Source organism: Triticum aestivum, chromosome 3B, assembly GCF_018294505.1.
Source record: "Triticum aestivum cultivar Chinese Spring chromosome 3B, IWGSC CS RefSeq v2.1, whole genome shotgun sequence".
Lineage (NCBI taxonomy): Eukaryota > Viridiplantae > Streptophyta > Magnoliopsida > Poales > Poaceae > Triticum > Triticum aestivum.
In genome coordinates, this window is record NC_057801.1 from 678,927,313 (window position 1) to 678,955,012 (window position 27,700).

The 27,700-nt window shown below is 43.1% G+C and overlaps 1 protein-coding gene across 1 annotated transcript; it reads left to right on the top strand.

Moving 5' to 3' along the window:
- On the top strand, positions 1–27,700 carry LOC123067688 (protein PLASTID TRANSCRIPTIONALLY ACTIVE 10). The gene is made up of 13 exons (XM_044490381.1): positions 1–105; positions 22,219–23,022; positions 24,087–24,146; positions 24,238–24,267; positions 24,365–24,438; positions 24,776–24,857; positions 25,590–25,663; positions 25,817–25,883; positions 26,044–26,136; positions 26,246–26,422; positions 26,533–26,583; positions 26,666–26,817; positions 26,896–27,700. The coding sequence occupies exons 1-13, from the start codon at positions 1–3 to the stop codon at positions 27,287–27,289; spliced, it is 2,163 nt and encodes a 720-aa protein (XP_044346316.1). The 3' UTR covers positions 27,290–27,700.

Below are 27,700 nucleotides of genomic sequence, written 5' to 3' on the forward strand. Positions count from 1 at the left end.
ATGACTAAAGCCAATGTGGCGCCTCAAGTCAACACTCTGGATGAAGCCAATACTGCACCTGCATCCAATGTGCAGGCTGACGCCTCTGCCAATGCATCTGCTCCTGTACCGCCACCAAGGCCACACACTATTGAGCATGCATTCTATCAAGGTGAACTTGTTCCTATCAGATGGCCTATTCTGATTCCTCCGGCTGCTCCTGGTCCCCAGTTTGATTATCATGTGGAGCATAGGCCTCAGGTTCAGAAGCCAAAACCCCAATTGCCAAGGTTTCCAGGTACTGCATCTGCACCAGGATCGTTCAATATTAATGGCTTCATTGCACACAACACCTTCTTCAATAGTGCCAAAAACCCATACTCCAAGCCCATAATATCGTCTGATAGATTCTGGAGTTATCAGCAATGCACCTATTACTCCTATGTTCTGTACAACCAAGGGCGCATATTTCCTCATATGCGTCTAGATTCTGAAGCTATTGCTGGCCTGCCATGCCTAGAAGAAGCACTTGACTGCTTTCGAGATGCAGGCCTACTACAGTTTGTCATTGATAAGGAGCACTGGAATGAAGAGCTTCTGCTCCAGTTCTATGCCACTATTCACATTCGAGGCTACAACAGGGATCCGAAGACATGGGTCCTTGAGTGGATGACAGGAAATGTCCATCATGAAGCCAAAGCCTTTGACCTCATTGAGCTTACCGGCCTTTCCACTCTAGGTGACCTCTATGAAACTGGTTGTCAGCTTCACCGCAATGCAGTAGAAAGCATCTTTCAGAAGCCAGAGCCCAACATGAGCCAAATGCTGAGCATGATGAAGCCACTGCCGCTTGACGCTGAATATCCAAAGGAATTCTTTGTTGAAGACCTAGAGTATCTGCCCCGCACCATTTATCATATCATAAGGTGAACTCTATGGCCCATCAAAGGGCATTCCTCCTCTGCAAAGCTTGAAGGTGCAATGAAGACATTGGTCTTCTACATTCTGAATGGCAAAAGCTTCAATGCTCGGGACTTCTTCATTAGACAGTTTGCTGCTTCTGGCTCTGACATCTTTGGTCTGAAATTTTATGCTCCTTGGGTTATGCGTCTGATCAAGGTTCACTCTACAATTAACTATCAGCCCTCTGCACGCAATCATCTTATATTCCTGCCAGAGGTTGATATGTCAGTTGAAGCCATCTACCAAGAGCCTGCCAAGGAGGCGATATATCTTCATAATATAGATCGTCAGAGTTTCTCTCAAGATGTTGAAGGTGTTCAGGCTGCTTCTCGTGTCTATCCATTGGCCGGCAACACTCGTCGTGCACGTACTGAAGCGACAGAAAGCACCATTGCTCCAAGGACATGCAAGCGATCCCGTGTGCTCAATGACCGAGAGCTTCTTGTGGCACTGCATCAAAAACAAGACAAGCATCATTTCTGGTTGAAGAGACAAATGCAAAGCCTCTTGGTGGATGTCAATCGCATTCGCAATCTCGCCACCAAGAATGCCTTTGTCACTCATCAAACCTGTCGGAGGACTTGGAAGAGTTTGACACTGCTCAGTGCTGAAGCTGATCTTCAAGACGATGGCTTCACCGAAAGATTCAAGTTTGACTCCACTCCTCCCAGTAATGTTGTTTTACGTCGAACCCCATCTCTTGAAGATTTAGAGTACTCGTCGTCCGCCGCCACGGTAAATGCTAGAGTCATTGATGAAGCCGATGATGCCACTTCATCCCCTCCAACATCAACGCATATCGACACTGCAGCAAGTTCTTCTGCACCACCAACCCTCAACGACGACCCTGCTGCTTCACCTACTCCTCATGGGAACGAGTAGCGACTATGTCTTCAAACCTTTTTGGTCCTTACTGACAAAAGGGGGAGAAGCATAGGTTGATAGTCTTCAAGCGGGTCCATATGGGTGGTTGCTATAATTTTGCCTAGTGTTTACAACTCTCATTTTGATACATTTGGTTCTTTGAGTTGTAACACTTAAACTCGATGGTTGTCTGCTACTTTTCACTGCTATTCTGAGATGCGACGATAAATTCCGCATGTACGATGATAAATCCCGCATGAAGTCATTTCGCAGACATCCATCTTTCATTATGTATGTCATTATTCTTGTATATATTTTCATGCATGATGTATTGTCTTCATATGGTGAGAAGGATCTCCACAAGTACAACCTGCCATGTGCATTTGCATTCCAATGCAAAACATTTATATGCACATCTTCAGGGGGAGCCTTTTGCCACTTATGAAGACAATGCCTTAATCCCTTACAATTTCACATACTTTTATCCCCGTTGAAAGCTCCAACTAGTTTGTCATCAATCACCAAAAAGGGGGAGATTGTAAGTGCATCTAGTGCCACCCCTAGTTGGTTTTGGAGTATTAACGACAAACCTGGTTGAGGGACTAATGTGTTTGTGAGAATTGCAGGATAACACAAGTAGTAGTCCCTCATTGATTCGGTTTACCTACCGGAGTTGACCCCTAAAAATGTGTGAAGACATTGAAGCCAATGGTGGTCAGTGAAGCTAATCACGTTGAAGACTATGACATGTGAAGAAAATGTCTGAAGACTATGGAGCGTGAAGACTTAGTTGTTTCATTATTTCTTTCCTTCTTTGTTGAGTCATAGGAACCACCGCACTGTTAAGTGGGGTCCAAGTGAACAAAGTCAGAGTGACTGAAGTGATGCTCAACCAAATCCTATGTCTTCGAGCGAAGACAATGAGAGCAAATCTTATCTAGAGTCGGATAAGTCAGCTTTACTTGTAGCCCAAGTCAAGCTGCCGCGTGTGTTTGAAATCTGACCCTTGCAACACGTGTCAGTTCCTTAGTGACCCAGGGTCATTTCGGACAAATCAGGTCGGGTTGCCACTGGCTATAAATAGCCCACCCCCTACACCATAAATTGGTGGCTGCTCAGAGTTAGATACGGCTTTTGTCGTTTGAGAGCAACCCACCTCCGAAGCCTTTGAGAGAGAGAATCCTTGCGAGGACAAAGCCCAAACCACCCAGAGCCCAAAGAGTGTTTGGCATCACTTAAGTCTTTCTGTCCGCGTGATCTAAAGACTTATTTCACTTGAGGACTGTGAATCCTCCAGCCGGTTAGGCGTCAAGTTCTGAGCATCCAAGTGTCATTGTGGATTGCCGGTGAACGAAGTCTGTGAAGGTTCGGGAGTCTACCTTGAAGACTTACCAGAGTGATTGGGCGGGGACTAAGAGTCCTTAGCTCAAGGGGAATAAGGTGAAGACACGGTCTTCTAAGTTAAATCTCAGCCTCCCTAACCAGACGTATAGTTGTCACAGCAACTGGAACTGGTCGAACAAACCACTGCCTTTCTGAAGTCACTGGTTATATCTCTCACTTCTCTTTACTTACCATTTGTCTTCGTGAAGTCATTGCCTACTTGCAATTATCTGTTTGGCTTCACTACGTGACTACTTATCCTGATTGGCTTCGTACTATCTTTCTTTTTGATCCTTTCTACCTAGCTGCTAATAGTCTTCATTGAATACTTGACTATGGCTTGTCTAGTGTAGTCTACCTTCCGCTGCATTGGAATAGTGTTGTTTCTACTGTTGGTCTTCGAAACTCCCATGAATTGAAGACATTCATAAAAATCGCCTATTCACCCCCCCTCTAGTCGATAACTAGCCCTTTCAAAGGTGTTTAGAGTGTGGAAGTTGAAGAATAAACACCTTTTGAAGATTTTATGGAAATCATCAGGATCAACAAAGGTAGTAAAAGTAACTTTTAATTACCTTTGACGAAGAACATGACGAACTGAGTGTGTAGATTTAGAAGTTCGTCAGTCTAGATCTTCCACGCCCTAACTTGGCAGAGGAAGACAGCTACGACGACGGTAGAGAGAAGATTTTCGCGGTCGGCGCGAGTACGACGGCGATGAGGTTGAGGCAGTGAAGCTCTTCCTCACCGGCGATGATGAATGTAGCGGCAGTGCTAGGGCTTGAGAGCTCGAGTGAGGGGAGTGAGATCGAGCGGGGTAAATGCAGTCTGAGGAGGGTGAGGGGTATTTATAGCCAAAGTGAAAAACCGCTCGCCCGAGGAAATTGGACGAACGTGCCCCTGACCCTTCTCATCCTAGCGACATATGTCACCCACATACAATGTAGTGGAGATCGTGTGAGATCGTGGGTGAATAGATAAGTCTTATCGTGGGATGTGGAACGGTTTGAGCAGCAAAAGCCAAAAATTCAGATAAGAATATTTTAAAGTTTCGTTCACAAATTCTTCAGCTGACAAGGATAGAGTGAAGATTTTGAACAGGTTTCAAATAGAATTCACATGAAGAATTTGTAAACAGACTGGGTTGAGTTTAGCATAGAGGGGAAAGGGTCCGATCACATTCACTAGCAGAAAAGGCAGCATGAAGAATTAGCAATAAGTGAATGCTGTAGAGGACATAAAAACTCAAGTATATATATAGTCAATGAAGAATAACGACGAAAAGAGTGAAGACTTTGCAAAGTTGAAGAATTTGAAAAACTGAGGAATTTCAAAAAAGATAAACTCAAATTGAAGATTTTCAACTTTGGTTGGTGGCGTAACCCACCGTATAAAAATGATGATTTCAGACACCCGTACAATTGTCGTAGGGTTCTGAGAATCAAATTCTTCATTAATTTCTTCACACTTAGAGGGTTAGTCTTCATTGATTGAAGAAAAACGTTACTTCGTGTGTTGCACATCTAAGTCATCAAGTTTGCATAAATGTTAGGATGTGTGTCCTTTCAAAGAACATTCGAAGATTCTAAGATATTTAGCTCACACCACAACTTGCTAAATCTCTTCTCATCCAAGGGCTTTGTGAAGATATCGGCCAGCTGGTCTTCAGTACTTGCGTGGTCGATGGAGATGTCGCCCTTCAACACATGGTCACGGAGAAAATGATGACGAATCTGGATGTGCTTTGTCTTCGAGTACTGAACTGGGTAGTGAGCAATTTTGATAGCACTCTCACTGTCGCAGTAGAGTGGCACATTCTTCACATTGATGCCATAGTCCTTGAGGGTTTGCTTCATCCATAGCAATTGAGCACAGCAGGATCCAGCAGCAATGTACTCAGCTTCAGCAGTAGAGAGTGATACACAATTCTGCTTCTTCGAGGACCAACATACCATGGATCGTTCGAGGAAATGACATGTGCCTGACGTTGACTTGCGGTCCACCCGATCACCAGCATAGTCAGAGTCTGAATATCCAATGAGATCAAAGGAAGATCCCTTGGGATACCATAATCCAAGTGTTGGTGTGTGAGCTAGATATCGAAGAATATGCTTCACAGCCTTATGGTGGATTCCTTCGGTGTAGCTTGAAATTGGGCACACATACAAACACTAAGCATAATATCCGGCCTAGATGCACATAGGTACAATGAAGAGCCAATCATGGAGCGGTATACCTTTTGATCGAAGTCTCTACCATTTTTATCGGTGCATAGATGGCCATTTGTGGGCATAGGGATTTTGACGCCTTTGCAATCTTGCATGCCGAATTTCCTCAATACATCCTTGAGGTATTTCTCTTGAGATATGAATATGCCATTGTATTGTTGACGAATTTGAAGACCTAAAAAGACTTTCAATTATCCCATCATAGACATTTGATATTCTTCACTCATCATAAAGGCAAATTCTTCACTGTAATGTTGGTTAGTACGGCCAAAGATAATATCATCAACATATATTTGGCACACGAATAATTCATCATCATATGCTTTGGTGAAAAGAGTTGGATCAAGTGAACCGGGTTTGAAGCCTTTCTTCATGAGGAATTCCTTCAGTGTGTCATACCACGCCCGAGGTGCTTGCTTGAGGTCATAGAGAGCCTTGTTGAGTCTGTAGACGTGATCTGGAATTTTTGGATCCTCAAAACCTGGTGGTTGAGCAACATATACTTCTTCCTCAAGCTTACCATTGAGGAATGCACTTTTCACATCCATTTGATGTAAGATGATATTATGATGGTTAGCGTAAGCAAGCAATATGCGAATAGCCTCAAGTCTAGGAACAGGTGCAAAAGTTTCAACAAAATCAATTCCTTCAACCTGTGTGTAGCCTTGAGCTACCAGACGAGCCTTATTCCTCACCACAAGGCCATTTTCATCTTGTTTGTTGTGGTAGATCCATTTGGTACCGATGATGTTGTGCTTGCGTGGGTCTAGTCGCTTGACAAGCTCCCACACATTGTTGAGCTCAAATTGATGCAATTCATCTTGCATGGCTTGAATCCACTCAGATTCCATGAATGCTTCATCAACTTTGGTGGGCTCTGTGATAGAGACAAACACAAAATTCCCACAAAAGTTAGATAAGTGTGAAGCTTTTGAGCGCGTGAGAGGACCTGGTGCATTGATGTCGCTGATGATTTTCTCGATCTACACTTAGTTTGCAACGCAGGGATGTGCAGGTTGACGACTTTGCTTAGGCCCAGTAATTTCTCCAGGACCAGTTTCTTCAGCAGCACCAGTGTGATTTTCTTCACGATCCGGAATGACTTCTTCAGCAGATTCTTCGATAGGGATGATATCCTTAGTAGCTTTGAACTTGATGGATTCCTCAGGTGACATTTCATCTAGCACAAGAGGTAGGTGCTCTCTTTGCGAGCCATTAGTTTCATCAAACCGCACATCTACAGTTTCAACAATCTTGTGATGATTGATGTTGAAGACTCTGTAGGTGTGCGAGTCCTTTCCGTAACCAAGCATAAAACCCTCATGTGCTTTCGGTGCAAATTTAGAGTGATGGTGAGGATCTCTAATCCAGCATTTAGCACCGAAGACTTTGAAATAACTTACATTGGGTTTCTTGTCACTTAGGAGTTCATATGAGGTCTTTTTGAAGAATTTGTGAAGATATACCCTATTGATGATGTGGCATGCAGTATCAATGGCTTCAGGCCAAAAGCGCTGAGGTGTCTTGTATTCATCAAGCATGGTGTGAGCCATCTCAACAAGAGTTCTGTTCTTGCGCTCCACGACGCCATTCCGCTGAGGAGTATAGGGAGCAGACAATTCGTGAGTAATACCAAGTATATCAAAGATATTCATCGAGACCAGTGTTCTTGAACTCAGTTCCATTATCACTCCTGATATGTTTGATCTTCACACCGAAGTTAGTAGAATCCCTTGAGTAAAAATGTTTGAAGACTTCCTGTACTTCATTTTTGTAAGTGATGATATGCACCCATGTGTAACGAGAATAGTCATCAACTATGACAAAGCCATATAATGATGCAGAATTAGAGAACGTGGCATAGTGAGTAGGGCCAAAGACATCCATATGAAGTAATTCAAAAGGACGAGACATGGTCATGATAGTCTTCGAGGGATTCTTGGCTCTGGTGATCTTTCCGGCCTCACAAGCCCCACAAAGATGATCTTTGAGGAATTTGACACCCTCGATGCCAATGACATGCTTCTTCTTCGCGAGTGTATGCAAGTTCCTCATCTTGGCATGACCGAGTCATCGATGCCATAGCCAGCATTCTGAAGCTTTTGCAAGTAGACATGTGGCATGCTATGGTCCTGCAGAGAAATCAACAATTACAAGTCTCCTTTCCTAAGCCTTAGAAGACTTTGGAGTTGTCAGATTCCATCAGCACGATGCAACGATATTTGCCAAAGACAACAACCATATCAAGATCACAAAGCATTGAGACAGACATGAGGTTGAATCCTAAGGACTCGACAAGTATGACTTTGTCCATGTGTCGATCCTTTGAGATCGCAACCTTACCTAGACCCAATACCTTGCTTTTGCCTTTGTCAGCGTAGGTGATATGCTCCAGATGAGATGGTGAAAAATCAGTGTCCATCAACAAGTTCCTGTCACCGGTCATGTGGTTTGTACATCCACTGTCGAGGACCCACTCAGTAGCTTTAGGTTGTTCGTCCTGTAGATGAATTAGTGCAACTTACGAACCCATATACTTCATTAGTGAAGAATATGATATCAATTTTATCAACAACAATAGTAATATGCGGATGTGAGAAATGAGGAATTCATTTCTACATGATTAGCTTGCGTCCATTCAAGCACATTCTGGTCTCCAGCAAATTCTTCAGACGATTAAGTTCGTCCAGAGACCTGACCCTGCATAAGAGATTAGTTCTTTTTCTTCACCACCCACATCTGGAGGGGTGGCAAAGAGTTCATCATTATGCGAGCTCCATAAGAAAAATATGGCATTGAAGCCAGTGCACTTCGTTTCACAGAAGAGTGGTTAGGATAAGCATATGAATAAGCAGAGAAATTCTTCGAGGACTTATGAACATAATGGTTTGAGGAATAATGCACAGATTCATAGCCTTTTGACTTTCCCTGCGGAACAGAAGTGTTAGCATGATGATGTTCATATGAGGATTTTGATCCATGTGAGGAATTTGATCTAGGTGAAGAATTTGATCCATATGAAGAATTTGATCTGGGTTCCTGTTCTTCACGGGTGTGTCATGATGACATTCACCTGAAGATTTTCAAGGTACCTTTTGGGAACCCAGATTTTCTTCATAGGGGGACCGTTCCTGTAGTTAGTTCCAACATATCAAGCAAATACTTCACCATTCTGATTCTTGAACAATTTATAGTTGGAGTCAAATGACTCATTAGAGGAATATGAAGAATCACAAGTAAAGCCAGATAAAGTGCATGGATCTATAGGAGGTCCTTTTGCAGCAACCCATGAGGTTTTGAGATACTGCTCAGGTTTCCAGTAGGTCCCATCAGCATTGAGTTTCCTCTCAAAGGCGATACCTATTGGGGAACGTAGTAATTTCAAAAAAATTCCTATGCACACACAGGATCATGGTGATGCATAGCAACGAGAGGGGAGAGTGTGTCCACGTACCCTCGTAGACCGAAAGCGGAAGCTTAGCACAATGCGGTTGACGTAGTCATACGTGTTCACGATCCGACTGATCCAGTACCGAACACATGGCACCTCCGAGTTCAGCACACGTTCAACTCGATGACGTCCCTCGAACTCCGATCCAGCCGAGCTTTGAGGGAGAGTTCCGGCAGCACGACGGCGTGGTGACGATGATGATGTTCTACCGATGCAGGACTTCGCCTAAGCACCACTACGATATTATCGAGGTGGACAATGGTGGAGGGGGGCACCGCACATGGCTAAGAGATGCAAGGGATCAATTGTTGTGTCTATGGGGTGCCCCCCTCCTCCGTATATAAAGGAGGGGAGGAGGGGGCCGGCCAGGAGGAGGAGGCGTGCCCAAGGGGGGAGTCCTACTCCCACCGGGAGTAGGACTCCTCCTTTTCCTACTTGGAGAGGGAGAGGGAAGGAAGAGGAAGGAGGGAGGAAGGAAAGGGGGGGGGGGCGGGCCCCCCCAATTCGGATTGGGCTTGGGGGGGGGGCTCCCTTGCTCCTTCCCCTCCTTTCCACTAAAGCCCATTAAGGCCCATATACCTCCCGGGGGGTTCCGATACCTCCCGGTGCTCCGGTATTATCCCGATCTCACCCGGAACCATTCCGCTGTCCAAATATAGTCGTCCAATATATCGATCTTTACGTCTCGACCATTTCGAGACTCCTCGTCATGTCTGTGATCACATCCGGGACTCCGAACTACCTTCAGTACATCAAAACACATAAACTCATAATATAACCGTCATCATACTTTAAGCGTGCGGACCCTAGGGGTTCGAGAACTATGTAGACATGACCGAGACACGTCTTTGGTCAATAACCAATAGCGGAACCTGGATGCTCATATTGGCTCCCACATATTCTACGAAGATCTTTATCAGTCAAACCGCATAATGACATACGTTGTTCCCTTTGTCATCGGTATGTTACTTGCCTGAGATTCAATCGTCGGTATCTCAATACCTAGTTTAATCTCGTTACCGACAAGTCTCTTTACTCGTTCCGTAATACATCATCCCGCAACTAACTCATTAGTTGCAATGCTTGCAAGGCTTATAGTGATGTGCATTACCGAGTGGGCCCAGAGATACCTCTCCGACAATCGGAGTGACAAATCCTAATCTCGAAATATGCCAACCCAACAAGTACCTTTGGAGACACCTGTAGAGCACCTTTATAATCACCCAGTTACGTTGTGACGTTTGGTAGCACACAAAGTGTTCCTCCGGTAAACGGGAGTTGCATAATCTCATAGTCATAGGAACATGTATAAGTCATGAAGAAAGCAATAGCAACATACTAAACGATCAAGTGCTAAGCTAACAGAATGGGTCAAGTCAATCACATCATTCTCCTAATGATGTGATCCCGTTAATCAAATGACAACTCTTTGTCCATGGCTAGGAAACATAACCATCTTTGATTAATGAGCTAGTCAAGTAGAGGCATACTAGTGACACTCAGTTTGTCTATGTATTCACACATGTATCATGTTTCCGGTTAATACAATTCTAGCATGAATAATAAACATTTATCATGAAATAAGGAAATAAATAATAACTTTATTATTGCCTCTAGGGCATATTTTCTTCAGTCTCCCACTTGCACTAGAGTCAATAATCTAGTTCACATCATCATGTGATTCAACACCAATATTCACATCTGTATGTGATTAACACCCATAGTTCACATCGTCATGTGACCAACACCCGAAGGGTTTACTAGAGTCAATAATCTAGTTCACATCGCTATGTGATTAACACCCAAAGAGTACTAAGGTATGATCATGTTTTGCTCGTGAGAGAAGTTTAGTCAACGGGTCTGTCACATTCAGAGCCGTATGTATTTTGCAAATATTCTATGTCTACAATGCTCTGCACGGAGCTACTCTAGCTAATTGCTCCCACTTTCAATATGTATCCAGATTGAGACTTAGAGTCATCTGGATCGGTGTAAAAGCTTGCATCGATGTAACTCTTTACGATGAACTCTTTTATCACCTCCATAATCGAGAAACATCTCCTTAGTCCTCACTAAGGATATTCTTGACCGCTGTCTAGTGATCTACTCTTAGATCAAAATTGTATTCCTTTGCCAAACTCAGAGCAAGGTATACAATAGGTCTGGTACACAGCATAGCATACTTTATAGAACCTATGACTGAGGCATAGGGAATGACTTTTCATTCTCTTTCTATTTTCTGCCATGGTCGGGTTTTGAGTCTTACTCAACTTCACAACTTTGCATCACAAGCAAGAACTCTTTCTTTGATTGTTCCATTTTGAAATACTTCAAAATCTTGTCAAGGTATGTACTAATTGAAAATCTTATCAAGCGTCTTGATCTATCTTAATAGATCTTTATGCTTAATATGTAAGTAGCTTTACTGAGGTCTTTCTTTGAAAAACTCCTTTCAAACACTCCTTTATGCTTTCCAGAAAATTCTACATCATTTCCGATCAACAATATGTCATTCACATATACTTATCAGAAACGCTGTAGTGCTCCCACTCACTTTCTTGTAAACACAGGCCTTCCAAAAGTCTGCATAAAACCATATGCTTTGATCAACTCATCAAAGCATATATTCCAACTCCGAGATGCTTGCACCAGTCCATTGATGGATTGCTGGAGCTTGCACACTTTGTTAGCACCTTTAGGATTGACAAAACCTTCTGGTTGCATCATATACAACTCTTCTTTAATAAATCCATTAAGGAATGTAGTTTTGACATCCATTTGCTAGATTTCATAAAATGTGGCAATTGCTAACATGATTCGGACAGACTTAAGCATCGATATGAGTGAGAAAATCTCATCGTATTCAACACCTTGAACTTGTCAAAAAAACTTTTTGCCACAAGTCAAGCTTTGTAGATAGTAACACTACTATCAGCGTCCGTCTTCCTCTTGAAGATCCATTTATTTTCTATGGCTTGCCGATCATCGGGGAAGACAACCAAAATCCACACTTTGTTCTCATACATGGATCCCATCTCAGATTTCATGGTCTCAAGCCATTTCGCGGAATCTGGGCTCATCATCGTTTCCTCATAGTTCATAGGTTCATCATGGTCTAGTAACATGACTTCCAGAACAGGATTACCGTACCACTCTGGTGCGGATCTTATTCTGGAAGACCTACGAGGTTCGGTAGCAACTTGATCTGAAGTTTCATGATCATCATCATTAACTTCCTCACTAATTGGTGTAGGAATCACTGGAACTGTCTTCTATGATGAACTACTTTTCAATAAGGGAGAAGGTACAATTACCTCATCAAGTTCTACTTTCCTCCCACTCACTTCTTTCGAGAGAAACTCCTTCTCTAGAAAGGATACATCTTAGCAACGAATATCTTGCCTTCGGATCTGTGATAGAAGGTGTACCCAACAGATTCCTTTGGGTATTCTATGAAGACGCACTTCTATGATTTAGGTTCGAGCTTATCAGGTTGAAACTTTTTCACATAAGCATCGCAGCCCCAAACTTTAAGAAACGACAACTTTGGTTTCTTGCCAAACCACAGTTCATAAGCCGTCATCTCAACGGATTTCGATGGTGCCCTATTTAAAGTGAATGCAACTGTCTCTAATGCATAACCCCAAAACAATAGTGGTAAACCGATAAGAGACATCATAGGTCGCACAATATCCAATAAAGTGCAGTTACGATGTTCGGACACACCATAACATTGTGGTGTTCCAGGTGGTGTGAACTATGAAACTATTCCAATTGTTTTATATGAAGGCCAAACTCGTAACTCAAATATTCTCCTCCATGATCAGATCGTAGAAACTTTATTTTCTTGTTACGATGATTCTCCACTTCACTCTGAAATTCTTTGAACTTTTCAAATGTTTCAGACTTGTGTTTCATTAAGTAGATATACTCATATCTGCTCAAATCATCTTGTGAAGGTCAGAAAATAACGATACCTTCCACGAGCATCAATACTCATTGGACCGCATACATCAGTATGTATTATTTCCAATAAGTCACTAGCTCATTCCATTGTTCCGGAGAACGGAGTTTTAGTCATCTTGCCCATAAGGCACGGTTCGCAAGCATCAAATGATTCATAATCAAATGATTCAAAAATCCATCTTTATGGAGTTTCTTCATGCACTTTACACCGATATGACCCAAACGGTAGTGCCACAAATATGTTGCACTATCATTATCAACTTTGCATCTTTTGGCATCAATATTATGAATATGTGTATCACCATGATCAAGATTTAATAAACCATCAACATTGGGTGTATGACCATAGAAGGTTTTATTCATGTAAACAAAATAACAATTTATTCTCTGTCTTAGATGAATAATCATATCGCAATAAACATGATCTAATCATATTTATGCTCAACGCAAACACCAAATAACATTTATTTAGGTTCAACACTAATCTCGAAAATATAGAGAGTGTACGATGATGATCATATCAATCTTGGAACCACTTCCATCACACATCGTTACTTCACCCTCAACTAGTCTCTGTTTATTCTGTAACTCCTGTTTCGACTTACTAATCTTAGCAACCGAACAAGTATCAAATACTCAGGGGCTACTATAAACACTAGTAAGGTACACATCAATAACCTGTATATCAAATATACCCTTGTTCATTTTGCCATCCTTCTTATCCACCAAATATTTAGGGCATTTCCGCTTCCAGTGACCATTTTCTTTGCAGTAGAAGCACTTAGTTTCAGGCTTTGGTCTAGCTTTGGGTTTCTTCACGGGAGTGACAACTTGCTTGCCATTCTACTTGAAGTTCCCTTTCTTTTCCTTTGCCCTTTTCTTGAAACTAGTGGTCTTATCAATCATCAACACTTGATGCTCTTTTCTTGGTTTCTACCTTCGTCGATTTCAGCATCACGAAGAGCTCGGGAATCATTTTCGTCATCCCTTGCATTATAGTTCATCACGAAGTTCCAGTAACTTGGTGATGGTGACTAGAGAACTCTGCCAGTCACTATCTTATCTGGAAGATTAACTCCCACTTGATTCAAGCGATTGTAGTACTTAGACAATCTAAGCACTTTCTCACTAGTTGAGCAATTCTCCTCCATCTTTTAGCTATAGAACTTGTTGGAGACTTCATATCTCTCAACTCGGGTATTTGCTTGAAATATTAACTTCAACTCCTGGAACATCTCATATGGTCCATGACGTTCAAAACGTCTTTGAAGTCCCGATTCTAAGCCGTTAAGCATGGTGCACTAAACTATCAAGTAGTCATCATATTGAGCTAGCCAAACGTTCATAACGTCTGCATCTGCTCCTGCAATAGGTCTGTCACCAGCAGTGCATCAAGGACATAATTCTTCTGTGTAGCAATGAGGATACGCCTCAGATCACGGACCTAGTCCAAATCATTGCTACTATCATCTTTCAACATAGTTTTCTCTAGGAACATATATAAAAACATAAGGAAGCAACAACGCAAGCTATTGATCTACAACATTATTTGCAAAATACTACCATGACTAAGTTCATGATAAATTAAAGTTCAATTAATCATATTACTTAAGAACTCCCACTTAGATAGACATCTCTCTAATCATCTAAGTGATCACGTGATCCAAATCAACTAAACCATAACTGACCATCACGTGAAATGGAGTAGTTTTCAATGGTGAACATCACTATGTTGATCATATCTACTATATAATTCACGCTCGACCTTTCGGTCTCAGTGTTCCGAGGCCATATCTGCATATGCTAGGCTCGTCAAGTTTAACCTGAGTATTTTGTGTGTGCAAAACTGGCTTGCACCAGTTGTAGATGGACGTAGAGCTTCTCACACCCGATCATCACGTGGTGTCTGGGTACGACGAACTTTGGCAACAGTGCATACTCAGGGAGAACACTTTTATCTTGAAATTTAGTGAGAGATCATCTTATAATGCTACCGTCAATCAAAGCAAGATAAGATGCATAAAGGATAAACATCACATGCAATCAATATAAGTGATATGATATGGCCATCATAATTTTGTGCTTGTGATCTCCATCTCCGAAGCACCGTCATGATGACCATCGTCACCGGCACGACACCTTGATCTCCATCGTAGCATCGTTGTCGTCTCGCCAAGTATTGCTTCTACGACTATCGCTACCGCTTAGTGATAAAATAAAGCAATTACAGGGCGATTGCATTGCATGCAATAAAGCGACAACCATATGGCTCCTGCCAGTTGTCGATAACTCGGTTACAAAACATGATCATCTCATACAATAAAATATAGCATCATGCCTTGACCATATCACATCACAACATGCCCTGCAAAAACAAGTTAGACGTCCTCTACTTTGTTGTTGCAAGTTTTACGTGGCTGCTATGGGCTGAGCAAGAACCGTTCTTACCTACGCATCAAAACCACAACGATATTTCGTCAAGTTAGTGCTGTTTTAACCTTCAACAAGGACCGGGCGTAGCCACACTCAGTTCAACTAAAGTTGGAGAGACTGACACCCGCCAGCCACCTATGTGCAAAGCACGTCGGTAGAACCAGTCTCGCGTGAGCGTACGCGTAATGTCGGTCCGGGCCGCTTCATCCAACAATACCGCCGAACCAAAGTATGACAAGCTGGTAAGCAGTATGACTTGTATCGCCCACAACTCACTTGTGTTCTACTCGTGCATATAACATCTACGCATAAACCTGGCTCGGATGCCACTATTGGGGAACGTAGTAATTTCAAAAAAATTCCTACGCACACACAAGATCATGGTGATGCATAGCAATGAGAGGGGAGAGTGTGTCCATGTACCCTCGTAGACCGAAAGCGGAAGCGTTAGCACAACGCGGTTGATGTAGTCGTACGTCTTCACGATCCGACCGATCAAGTACCGAATGCACGACACCTCCGAGTTCCGCACACGTTCAACTCGATGACGTCTCTCGAACTCCAATCCAGCCGAGCTTTGAGGGAGAGTTCCGTCAGCATGACGGCGTGGTGACGATGATGATGTCCTACCGACACAGGGCTTCGCCTAAGCACCGCTACGATATTATCGAGGTGGACTATGGTGGAGGGGGGCACCGCACACGGCTAAGAGATCCAAGGGATCAATTGTTCTGTCTATGGGGTGCCCCCCTCCTCCGTATATAAAGGAGGGGAGGAGGAGGCCGGCCAGGAGGAGGAGGCACGCCCAAGGGGGGAGTCCTACTCCCACTGGGAGTAGGACTCCTCCTTTTCCTACTTGGAGAGGGAGAGGGAAGGAAGAGGAAGGAGGGAGGAAGGAAAGGGGGGGCCGGCCCCCTCCCAATTCGGATTGGGCTTGGGGGGGGGGGGCGCCCCCTCCCTTTCTCCTTTCCCCTCCTTTCCACTAAAGCCCATTAAGGCCCATATACCTCCCGGGGGGTTCTGATAACCTCCCGGTGCTCCGGTATTATCCCGATCTCACCCGGAACCATTCCGATGTCCAAATATAGTCGTCCAATATATCGATCTTTACGTCTTGACCATTTAGAGACTCCTCGTCATGTCCGTGATCACATCCGGGACTCCAAACTACCTTTGGTACATCAAAACACATAAACTCATAATATAACCGTCATCGAACTTTAAGCGTGCAGACCCTACGGGTTCGAGAACTATGTAGACATGACCGAGACACGTCTCCGGTTAATAACCAATAGCGGAACCTGGATGCTCATATTGGCTCCCACATATTCTACGAAGATCTTTATCGGTCAAACCGCATAACGACATACGTTGTTCCCTTTGTCATCGGTATGTTACTTGCCCGAGATTCGATCGTTGGTATCTCCATACCTAGTTCAATCTCGTTACCGGCAAGTCTCTTTACTCGTTCCGTAATACATCATCCCGCAACTAACTCATTAGTTGCAATGCTTGCAAGGCTTATAGTGATGTGCTTTACCGAGTGGGCCCAGAGATACCTCTCCGACAATGGGAGTGACAAACCCTAATCTCGAAATATGCCAACCCAACAAGTACCTTTGGAGACACCTGTAGAGCACCTTTATAATCACCCAGTTATGTTGTGATGTTTGATAGCACACAAAGGTTCCTCCGGTAAACGGGAGTTGCATAATCTCATAGTCATAGGAACATGTATAAGTCATGAAGAAAGCAATAACAACATACTAAACGATCAAGTGCTAAGCTAATGGTATGGGTCAAGTAAATCACATCATTCTCCTAATGATGTGATCCCGTTAATCAAATGACAACTTGTTGTCCATGGCTGGGAAACATAACCATCTTTGATTAATGAGCTAGTCAAGTAGAGGCATACTAGTGACACTCAGTTTGTCTATGTATTCACACATGTATCATGTTTCCGGTTAATACAATTCTAGCATGAATAATAAACATTTATCATGAAATAAGGAAATAAATAATAACTTTATTATTGCCTCTAGGGCATATTTCCTTCAATACCCTCTTTCCTAGGTTTCCTGTTCAAGATCTGCTTTCTGAGCACATCACATAGAGTCTGATGTCCTTTGAGGCTTTTGTAAATGCCTGTCACATACAATTCCTTCAGCCCTGCATTATCGTCAGTGATACTTGTGGTATCCTCAGATGAGGAATTTGTGACTACAAAGACAGTTGAAGCATTTGCAGCAATAGAAGCATTTGAACATTCAAGTGATGAATTAGCAGATTCACGCTCAATGCATTTTAGACATGGTGGAATAAATTATTCCTGAGTGGAACTGATCTGTTGAGCAAGCAATGAATCATTTTCCTTCTGAAGATCTTCATAACTCACTTTTAGCTTCTCAAGATCTTGCTTTCTCTAAAGAAATTCATAAGAATCTTCTCATGATCAGTTAAGAGAGTGTTATGATGATTTTGAAGGTTTTCAAACTTAGTCTGAAGTCTCTGAAGATTATCTGTCACAGCCTTAGTCGGATTCAATTCCTCACCCAACAGGTCATCGCTTCTGTCTAGTTGATTTTGAATCTTTTCTAAAGCCTTCTGTTGTTTAACAACAATTTTAGCAAGTTTGGAATAGCTAGGATTGAGATTGTCATCGGATTCACCCTCACTAGAGTCAGAGGGGGAATGTTTGAGTACCTTGGCACCTTTTGCCATGAAGCAGTAGGTGGGAGCATAGTCATCGACGCTCTTGTCAGCAGAGTTGGGGAGGTCATTTCCTTCAGTGTTGAAGATGGACTTGCTGACGTATGCAGTAGCGAGGGCTAAGCTCGCCACACCAGAGTCTGACTCCTCAGATTCCTCCTTTTCCACATTATCCTCAGATTCAGCTTCAGAGTCCATTTCCTTACCAATGAATGCTCGGGCCTTCTTGGAACTGCTCTTCTTGTGAGATGAAGACTTTGAAGATTTTGATGATGAAGACTTTGAGGATTTCTTCTTCTTCTTTGAGTCATCAGAATCATCATCTTTGTGCTTCTTCTTCTTTGATTCCTTTTCCCACAGAGGACAATCAGACATGTAGTGACCAGGTTTCTTGCATTTGTGGCAAGTTCTTTTTTTGTAGTCACGAGACGAGGAATCATCATTTCTTGAAGACTTTCCAAAGCGACCACGGCGAGAGAACTTCTGGAATTTCTTCACGAGCATTGCTAGCTCCTGGCTCAGTTCTTCAGGATCACCAAGGCTGCTACCAGAATCTTCAGCTTCAGATTCGGAGGCTGCCTTGGCCTTCAGTGCACGTGATCTTCCATAGCTCGGTCCATAGAGATCTCTCTTCTCAGCAAGCTGGAACTCATTAGTATTTAGCCTCTCGAGGATATCAGTGGGATCTAGGGACTTGTAATCAACTCGCTCCTGAATCATCAGTGCAAGAGTATCAAATGAGGAATCAAGTGATCTCAGCAATTTCTTCACCACCTCATGGTCGGTGATGTCAGTGGCACCAAGTGCTTGAAGTTCATTTGAGATGTCAGTGAGGCGATCGAAGGTTTGCTGAACATTTTCGTTGTCGAGTCTTTTGAAGCGGTTGAAGAGATTGCGAAGAACATCAACTCGGGAGTCACGTTGAGTTGAGACTCCTTCGTTGACCTTGGACAGCTTGTCCCAAATCAGCTTGGCAGTTTCCAGGGCACTCACTCTGTCGTGCTGTCCTTTGCTCAGATGGCCACATATAATATTCTTCGCTTGAGAATCGAGTTGCTTGAATCTCTTCACATTAGCATCATTCGCAGATGGAGTGACTGAGGGAACACCATTTTCCACAACATACCAGAGATTGTTATCAATTGCCTCAAGATGCATGCACATCTTGTTCTTCTAGTAGGGGTAGTCCGTCCCATCAAAGGTAGGACACCTAGCCGAGACCTTGATCATACATGCAGTTGACATAACTAAAACTCCAAGTGGTTAAACCAAAATCACACAGAATAAAGAAGTACCTTGCTCTGATACCAATTGAAAGTGCGTTAAGTCGACTAGAGGGGGAGTGAATAGGCGATTTTTACAAATTCGTCACTGAGGAATTTCAGGGTGAGGAAATTCCTAAGTCACAAACAACTAATAGCGGAATAAGTACTCAGGTATAAGCATCACAGAGCAATAGCATAGTCATCATGATGAAATGAAAGAAGAACACAGAGTACAGAAAGCGTAAACACATGATAAGCAGGCTGAAGACAATGTGACTGAAGAAATAGGGTTGAGGAAATAGACAAAGTCTTCAATCAAAGTCTTCAAACAGTAATGATCAGGTTCATCAACACATGAATGAGGAAATGAAAGGGTTGAGGAAATAGAACCAGTAGGCTTGGTGAAGACAATGATTTAGCAGACCAGTTCCAACTGATGTGACAATTGTATGTCTGGTTGGATCGCTGAGTATTTAAACTCGAGGACACACAGTCCCGGACACACAGTCCTCACAGTATTCTCCTTGAGCTAAGATCACGCAGACCTCGCCCAACACTCGTGGTAAGTCTTCACAGGTGACTTCCAAACCTTCACAGACTTGGTCACTCGGCGATCCACAAATCCTCTTGGATGCTCAAACCATGACGCCTAACCGTCTGGAGGATAAATAGTCCTCAAAGGTAACAAATGTCGGTTCCATGCAAGAACAATCTCTTCAGTGATGCTCAATCACTTTGGGTTTATAGGTTTGGGTTTGGGATTTGGGTTTTCCTCACTTGATGATTTTTGCTCAAAGTCCTCGGAGGATGGGATGCTCTTAAATGACAAGTGTTAGTTTCTCTCGGAGCAACCAACCAGCTAGTGGTTGAGGGGGGGGGGGGCTATTTATAGCCTAGGGAGCAGCCTGACATGATAAGACATAAATGCCCTTCAAGGATATGACCGTTAGGTGGTAGGATATTTTTGGACAGCTGACGCGTAGCACAACAACGGTCGGATTTGAGGTCCAAATTCCTCAGGGCTATCATGTTCCTCACTGTGTAGGCAATCCACAGTGACAAATTCCTAACTCCTCAGTCAGAACAAATTCCTCAGAGACCAGAAGATCTTCGTCTCTGTCACTGAAGAAATTGACTGAACTGATATGAGATTTCGAATGGCTTCACTCGAAAGGATTGGGTAGGTGTATGATTTTGAGACGAGCATCACGTGGAAATCAGTTTCCTTAGTATTACCTCGACCCCCTTTAACAGTACGGTGTTTCCTATGACTCAAGAAAGAGAAAATGAAACTACGAAAACAAAAGTCTTCACGCTTCATAATCCTCGCATGAATATCCAAGTCTTCAAGGTCACACCAATTTCTTCACTTTCAAAGTTTTCAGGAGAACCAAAGTCTTCAGCTGAAGACATTCATTTTTAGGAGTCGACTTTCACTGTAAATATCAAACTCCTCATCGACTTACAGAGCCTATGTACACTCACAAACATATTACTCCCTTAACCTATAAGTTTTCAATACACCAAAATCACTAAGGGGCACTAGATGCACTTACAGTCACCTTGGAGGGCCTTGTGCCCGCGATCATGTTTGTTGTTGTTGCATGCTCTCGATGTGTCACACACAACATACACGTTGAAATGAGTTGGAATGGGAAGTACAGGGGGTGTAGTTATGTGACAGAAAATGTAAGAACTTATACAGAGCACACCTAAACACTTTCTGAAAACGTATGCAGATATTTGGAGGGTCATATTTGCCTATGGGGATAGGTGCTTTTGGAGGGTCATAACAGGCGCACTACGATAAAAGCAAAGACGTGTTGATGGTGTCCGCCTTGTTCAACGGGAAAATTAAAAGTTGAGACATAATTACGCTTAAGGGTGCGAGTGGAGGGAGTATATAACTATGTGAAAGTAACACTTTTTCCATCCATTTCAAAATATAAATGCTTATATATGAAAAGACAATCTTTGGCAAAGATTGGCTTTTAAAAATAATTACTTCTCGAGGCTAATATATCATATGCACTACTCTCACTACTCTAGCATCACCTTTATCTGGGTTTATTAATCTCATCATATATTTTTTGCGGGGGAATCTCATCATATTTTCGATCAAAGTCTGACCATATATTTGACTAGCAAAATGTTAACACATTGTCACAATTTTTCTTATTAGATTTGTAGTATTTGAATGTAGTTTATAATGATTTGCTATGTATAACTTATATTTTATTAATTAAAATATGGTCTAAAATATAAGTGCATTGTAAACCAGGACGGAAGTACTCCCTCTGTCCGAGTTTATTAGGCCTTACAACATCACAAGCATGTCCCTTTTTATAAAGCCTCGCTTTCAAAGCGAGGCTTCATAAAAAGGGACATGCATGCAATCACTTCATTGGTTGCATTGAAAGTCATTGTTATTGGTGCCATGGCCAGAGAATTACTACCTTCGTCCTGGTTTATTGGCCCCCATTGCAATCTATGTCAAACTTTGACCATAAATTTAACTAACAAAATATTCATGCATGTCACCAAAAATTATATCATTAAAAACTACATTTAAATACGAATCCAAAGATATAATATTTGTTGACATTCACTAACATTTTCGATCAAAGTCTGACCTATATTTGACTAGCAAAATGTTAACCCATGTCAAAAAAAAATTATATTGGTAGTATTCAAATGCAACAGTTTATAATGATTTGCTATGTATAATTTAGATTTTACTCTCTCCGTCCCATAATATAAAAATGTTTTTAATATTAATATAATGGCTAAAATGTTTTTATATTATGAGACAGAGGGAGTATTAATTAAAATATGATCTAAAATGTAAGCGGACTGTAAACCAGGACGGAGGTAGCAGGAACGAGTGAGTGAGTAACGGGAGTTTGGAAAAGAAAAGGCGAGATTCTGAAATAAAAATAACTGGTAATAACGGAGCTGGATCGCTCGCTGACAGGTGGCTCCCCGCGGCCGCACCTTATCCTCCCGGCGTCTTAAACCCCTCGACGGGACGACCGACCGACCGCCGTGCCGTCCTTCCAAACCCCGCAAGAAAATGGCGACCACCGCCACCTTCCTACACCTCCTCGCCCCTCCGGGCCTCCGCCCCAAGCCCGTACTTCGGTCCCGCCTCCGCCGCCTCGCCCTGTCCGTCTCCCCCTCGGGCCCTGACGAGATCCCCGCCGACGACCCGCCCGTGCTCCCCTCCATCCTCGTCAAGAACACCGAGCCCGAGGACGTCGCGCGCCGCCGGAGCTGGGTCGAGCACGGGTGGGCGCCCTGGGAGGAGGCGATGAGCCCCGAGGTCGCCTTCGCGCGCCACAGCCTGAACGAGGGCGAGGAGGTGCCGCTCACCTCGCCGGAGTCCGTCGAGGCGTTCCGCATGCTCACCCCGGCGTACCGCGAGAAGGTGGAGTCCGAGCCGGGGTACCTCGAGCGCCTCTTCTCCATGCGCGAGACGCCTGAGCCCCTCGAGACCTCGTGGGCCGGCCGGCTGCCGCTGCGGCTCGTCCCGCCGCGGGACTGGCCGCCGCCCGGCTGGGAGGTGGACCAGGACGAGCTGGCCTTCATAAGGGAGGCTCACAGGGCGGCGTCGGAGCGGGTGGACATGGAGGCGGCCGCCGCCAAGGGGGTGACCAACGTGGAGAAGGTGGAGGACGCGCCGCAGGATCTGGCGCTGGAGCGGTACAAGGTGTTCCTGAAGCAGTACAAGGAGTGGGTGGATACCAACAGGGACAGGCTGGAGGAGGAGTCCTACAAGGTAATGTATATCACTATAACTCGATCAATTATCTGTGTCCAGTACTCTGCAAATCCGCAATGGCCATTATGATTCTATGAGAAAATAGTTCGTCATTGCAGCTCACAGCAGAACATTGTAAATTTGTTCTGGTATGATGCAATTGAAGTTGGCTTTTAAAATTAGTGGCCTGCTTGTAGTTAAATGATTGTTGTGGCTGCAAATCTGCAGCCCACATACAGGGGAGCTTCATCAGCCACATATTTGTCATGAGATGTGTTGATCACTGCTCCCCAGTATGTTATCACCCTTGATAATTTCGAAAGGAAGTACCTTCTCGTGATTAGTTCAAAAAGGAGATGTAGTATTATTTCAATGGTTATTAGTTAGTTCAAGAGGACCCTTGTAGAATGATTATAGTGATGCATTGTGATAGTTGTTCCATGATATATTTCCTTGTTGAAGTAGACTGTATAAATGCTCAAATGCAGTAGCACGGTATCATGTTAGTGTACACTATTCAGTAGCCTGTCATGTGTCTGTTTAGTTGCACATTGGTTGTGAACAATGTTGTTCTGCAATCCGCGTACACCTTTGTTTCAACTTTCAACTCTTGTGATTGGTGTTGGCTGGCGGTGCCTTGTTATTTATTTTTAGATAAACTCAAGATATCTGTTTTGCATTTGCCCTGGACTGCAAAATAAGTGTTAACTTCATACTTTCCCCAGTAACTGAACTTTGGAGCCAGTAGCCTAACTTGTTATTTGTCGGGTTATGGACGTTACTATTGTGGACCTAGCACTATGATTTCCTATAAGCTATACAGCTAATAATGATTGTATTTTGCCACTATTACTATCCAGGCCAGCGATGGTTGCATTTCACTTAAGAAACACAGCCTTTTAATGATAGCCCTGCAAGCTAGTCAACTACTTTTGGTTCCTTCAATTGTTCTGGTTTCTTCATATACTTGGATTATCACAATGATTTTGAGTCTGGCTTGTCATCTCCTCAAGTGTTTGTAGCCATTCTCATCATTTCAGGACTGAGCAGTAATATTCTACTTGGCTATTTTTGTTATGCAGTTTGATCAGGATTACTACCCTGGTAGACGAAAAAGAGGTAAGGACTACCGAGAAGATATGGTATGTCCATTTGCTCTTGAATTTGCTGCCTATTTTAGTTCTATTTTTCCTGGTCCTGTTAATTGCTGATTTGTTGATTGCTTTTGTGCAGCTGGAACTTCCATTCTTCTACCCTGGACAGGTTCCACTTAAACTTTTGATTGTACCTTCCCTCTTCAGTAACTTGCTGACTGTTACCATTTTAACCTTTGGTAAATGGTTCAATCTACCACATGCAGATATGTTACGGTAAAGTGATCTCTATTCACCTCCATCAAGGAGCTTTTGTGGACATTGGTGGCACACATGATGGGTATGTACTCCTTTAAATCTTCTGCGCAATTGTGGAGTTACCATGGCTGATATAAGATGATGTGTTATGATATTTTAGTAGCATTTTGTTGTTGTCTTGCTTTTAAATGTGACCTGTTAGCTACGGTGAATAATACTACATGGAAATATTAAGGACATCTGCATGTTGGCACGAAACTGCATCACAATATTCTACCAATAGCATTATGTTGAATGATGATTAATGAATGGCACTCAGGCCTACCTTTGCCTTCTTAGAATATTCTACTGTTCTTACATAACTTGTTATAGTAAAGAAAATATTTAATTTGTGTGGTTGCATCTCTTTATATGTTTAGGTGGGTGCCAATAAAAGGAAACGATTGGTATTGGATCCGCCACCATATCAAACCTGGCATGAATGTCTATGTGGAAATTCTGGTTAGTTATCCTTGAAGTTCATTTTCCAATTTCTGTTGCTGCTTCTGAAGATATCTAATGGTAAACAATATGTAGTGGAGGAATGCCTGGTTATCCACATTGCATTATGATATGTTAGTGGTGCTTTGGCATTACCAAAGTACAATTGGACCTCGAGTATTTGAACCCGAGCTCGCATGTCCCTGATGAACAGTAACATCCGAAAAAATAGTAAGCAAAATAAAAAAAATCTGTTTTTTTTGTGATAAACATTGATGAATGTTTTTACCGCCTGCAATTTTTTGTGATGAAATGACATTCATGTGGGTCTGGGCCAAAAAAAATAATCAAAATCGATGCTCTGAAAAGACTATTGTTGGAAGCATTGATTTTTTTTGTCCAGACCTCCACGAATGTTATTTCATCACGATATTTTGCAGGATGTTAAAACTTTCATCAATGTTTATCACAAAAAAAATCAGATTTTTTTTATGATTTTACTGTTCATCAGAGAGCATGTGAGCTCGGGATCAAATGAGCACTTTCAAGTACAATTTTGTTACTCCCTCTGATCCATATTACTTGTCACAGCTTTAGTACAACTTTATACTAAGCTGCGACAAGTAATATGGATCGGGAGTAGTTTTTTTTTATAAGATATATATATTTTTCTTTGCAACCTGGACCCTGGAATTTCAGTAACTTTCGTAGATATGCCTTACTAGTGAATTATAACTATCTATTGTTTTGCAGGCCAAACGAGATCCATACCGGTTTCGTTTCCCACTTGAAATGCGCCTTGTCTATCCTAACATTGATCACCTAATGTGAGTGCCGTCACTAACTCACTATCCTTATCCTCGGTCACTCTGACGAGTCCTGATTGTGTGACGGCTTTAATGTCCGTTGTGTTATGCATTGCTTCGATTTACCTTCAGTCTCGGTTGACTCAGGGTTGTCTATCTGCTTCCTTGCTGCAGATTTAATAGGTTTGACTTCCCACCAATATTTCACCGAAAGGAGGATACAAACGAAGAGCAGCTGTGGGTATGACTTTTCAATTGATTTAACATTTGCTCTCCTGATTCTGTTTTCTGCTACTTCGTTAAATCTAGTAATTCCCTCAAGGATTTTCACATTATTTTTGTTCTTGCTTCATCAGTGTTATGTGCTTGTGTGTGCTTCTTACCTTTATATGCACTGACAGCGCGAAGGTGGAAGGCCGCCCATTCCTAGGAAAAAGCCTTTGACAGACATGGAAACAGAACCTTTGGTGTCAGACCACCCCTTTGTTGAAACGGTAGACACATATCTACCTCTAACATGCTTGTGTCTCTTGCTCCCTCCTAGTGTTTACATTTGGTTCCCATTCGATAGGTTTAGCAGGAATGTTTTTTATCTGCTTGCAGCTTTGGGAATGGCATAATGCAGAGCAGATGATTTTAGACCACGAGGATGAAAATCCAGATAAATTCAAGGATGTGACGTACGAGTCAACAGTTGATACATCCTCATTCGACGAAGAAAACAGGATTCAATACACTGAAGGACGTGTCAAAGAAACAGTGCTTAAAAAGAAAGTTGTGGTACGCATTTGTGTGCCATGATTACGTTGATCATCATTGGGTGTTTATTTCACAGTACAGCGATCCCTTAATGATACGCCCATTGTGGTTCTGAACTTTCTCTGTTGTAGAATGTAAACATCAAAGAACTCGATATGAAGGCTGCTCGTGCTGAGCGTGAGGTACCGTTTCTTCCATCATTAGCTGGATTTTGTTTAGCCACTCTGCCATTCCTTTACTGATGCTGAAATTTAACTGACGCAGGAGATTAAAAGGCTCAAAGCGGAAGCACAAGAAAGAGGAGAGGAGTACAAAATCGGGAAGATGCGACGGAACAAAGAAATGGACGAGTACGATCTGCTGCAGTGGCGTCGCTCTTACGAAGAAAGGGAAGCTCTCCTCAGAGACATATGCTGGTAACCTGCAACTGAACAACAAGTTTCATCACATCCAACACACACGCTCTCATCATTAACATCTATATAAACCGGCAGCCGGAAGGCCCTGGGCCTCCCCATTGAGGAGCCGGGGCGGTACGACGTGGACGAGACCATTGTGTACGGGAAGGACTACTACGACCCGTCGAAGCCGATGTACCGGTACGACTACTGGGGCGAGCCACGCAACACGGAGAAGGTGAAGCTGGAGCGGGACGTGGAGCGGCACAACCAGCAGATCATCGGGGACGCCAAGAAGTGGTGCGAGACGTCATACGAGGACTACGTCCGGAAGAAGACGCTGCGGGAGGCCGCCGAGGCCCGGGAGCGGCGGCGGAGGGCGTCGGAGCCGCAGGAGGAGGAGGAGGAGTACGACGACGACATGGACCTCGACTTCGAGAAGATGACCGACCCCCGCGCCCCGCACAACCGGTTCTACATCACGAAATGAAGATGGCGTGGTGTAGAGATTTTAGGTGTAGCTGTTGTTCTGTTGTGTGCGAGGGATGTGAATATTTGGCACTCAATTGTGCGGTTGTGCGTGCCTATGATTACTTTTTTTTAGAATAGCCTATGATGACTTTCTGATCAAATGCAAAGGAGAATTTAGGAAGAGACAGTTCCAGGTCAAAGCAGGTGAACCTGACCTTGTTTAGAATGGATGATGGATCAGACCCTGCCTCTACTCTAGTAGTAGTATAAGAAATTGTTGGTTGGTTGGTTTTGTAGATGTGGAGTACTAGTCATAAGCATAGAGAGAGCGATCTGGTGTTGTCTTTGTTGACCAGGCTGCATTTTGAGCCCCTTTTCTGCTCAACCAGACGGATTTGGTACGTTTATTATTATTATTATTATTAATTAA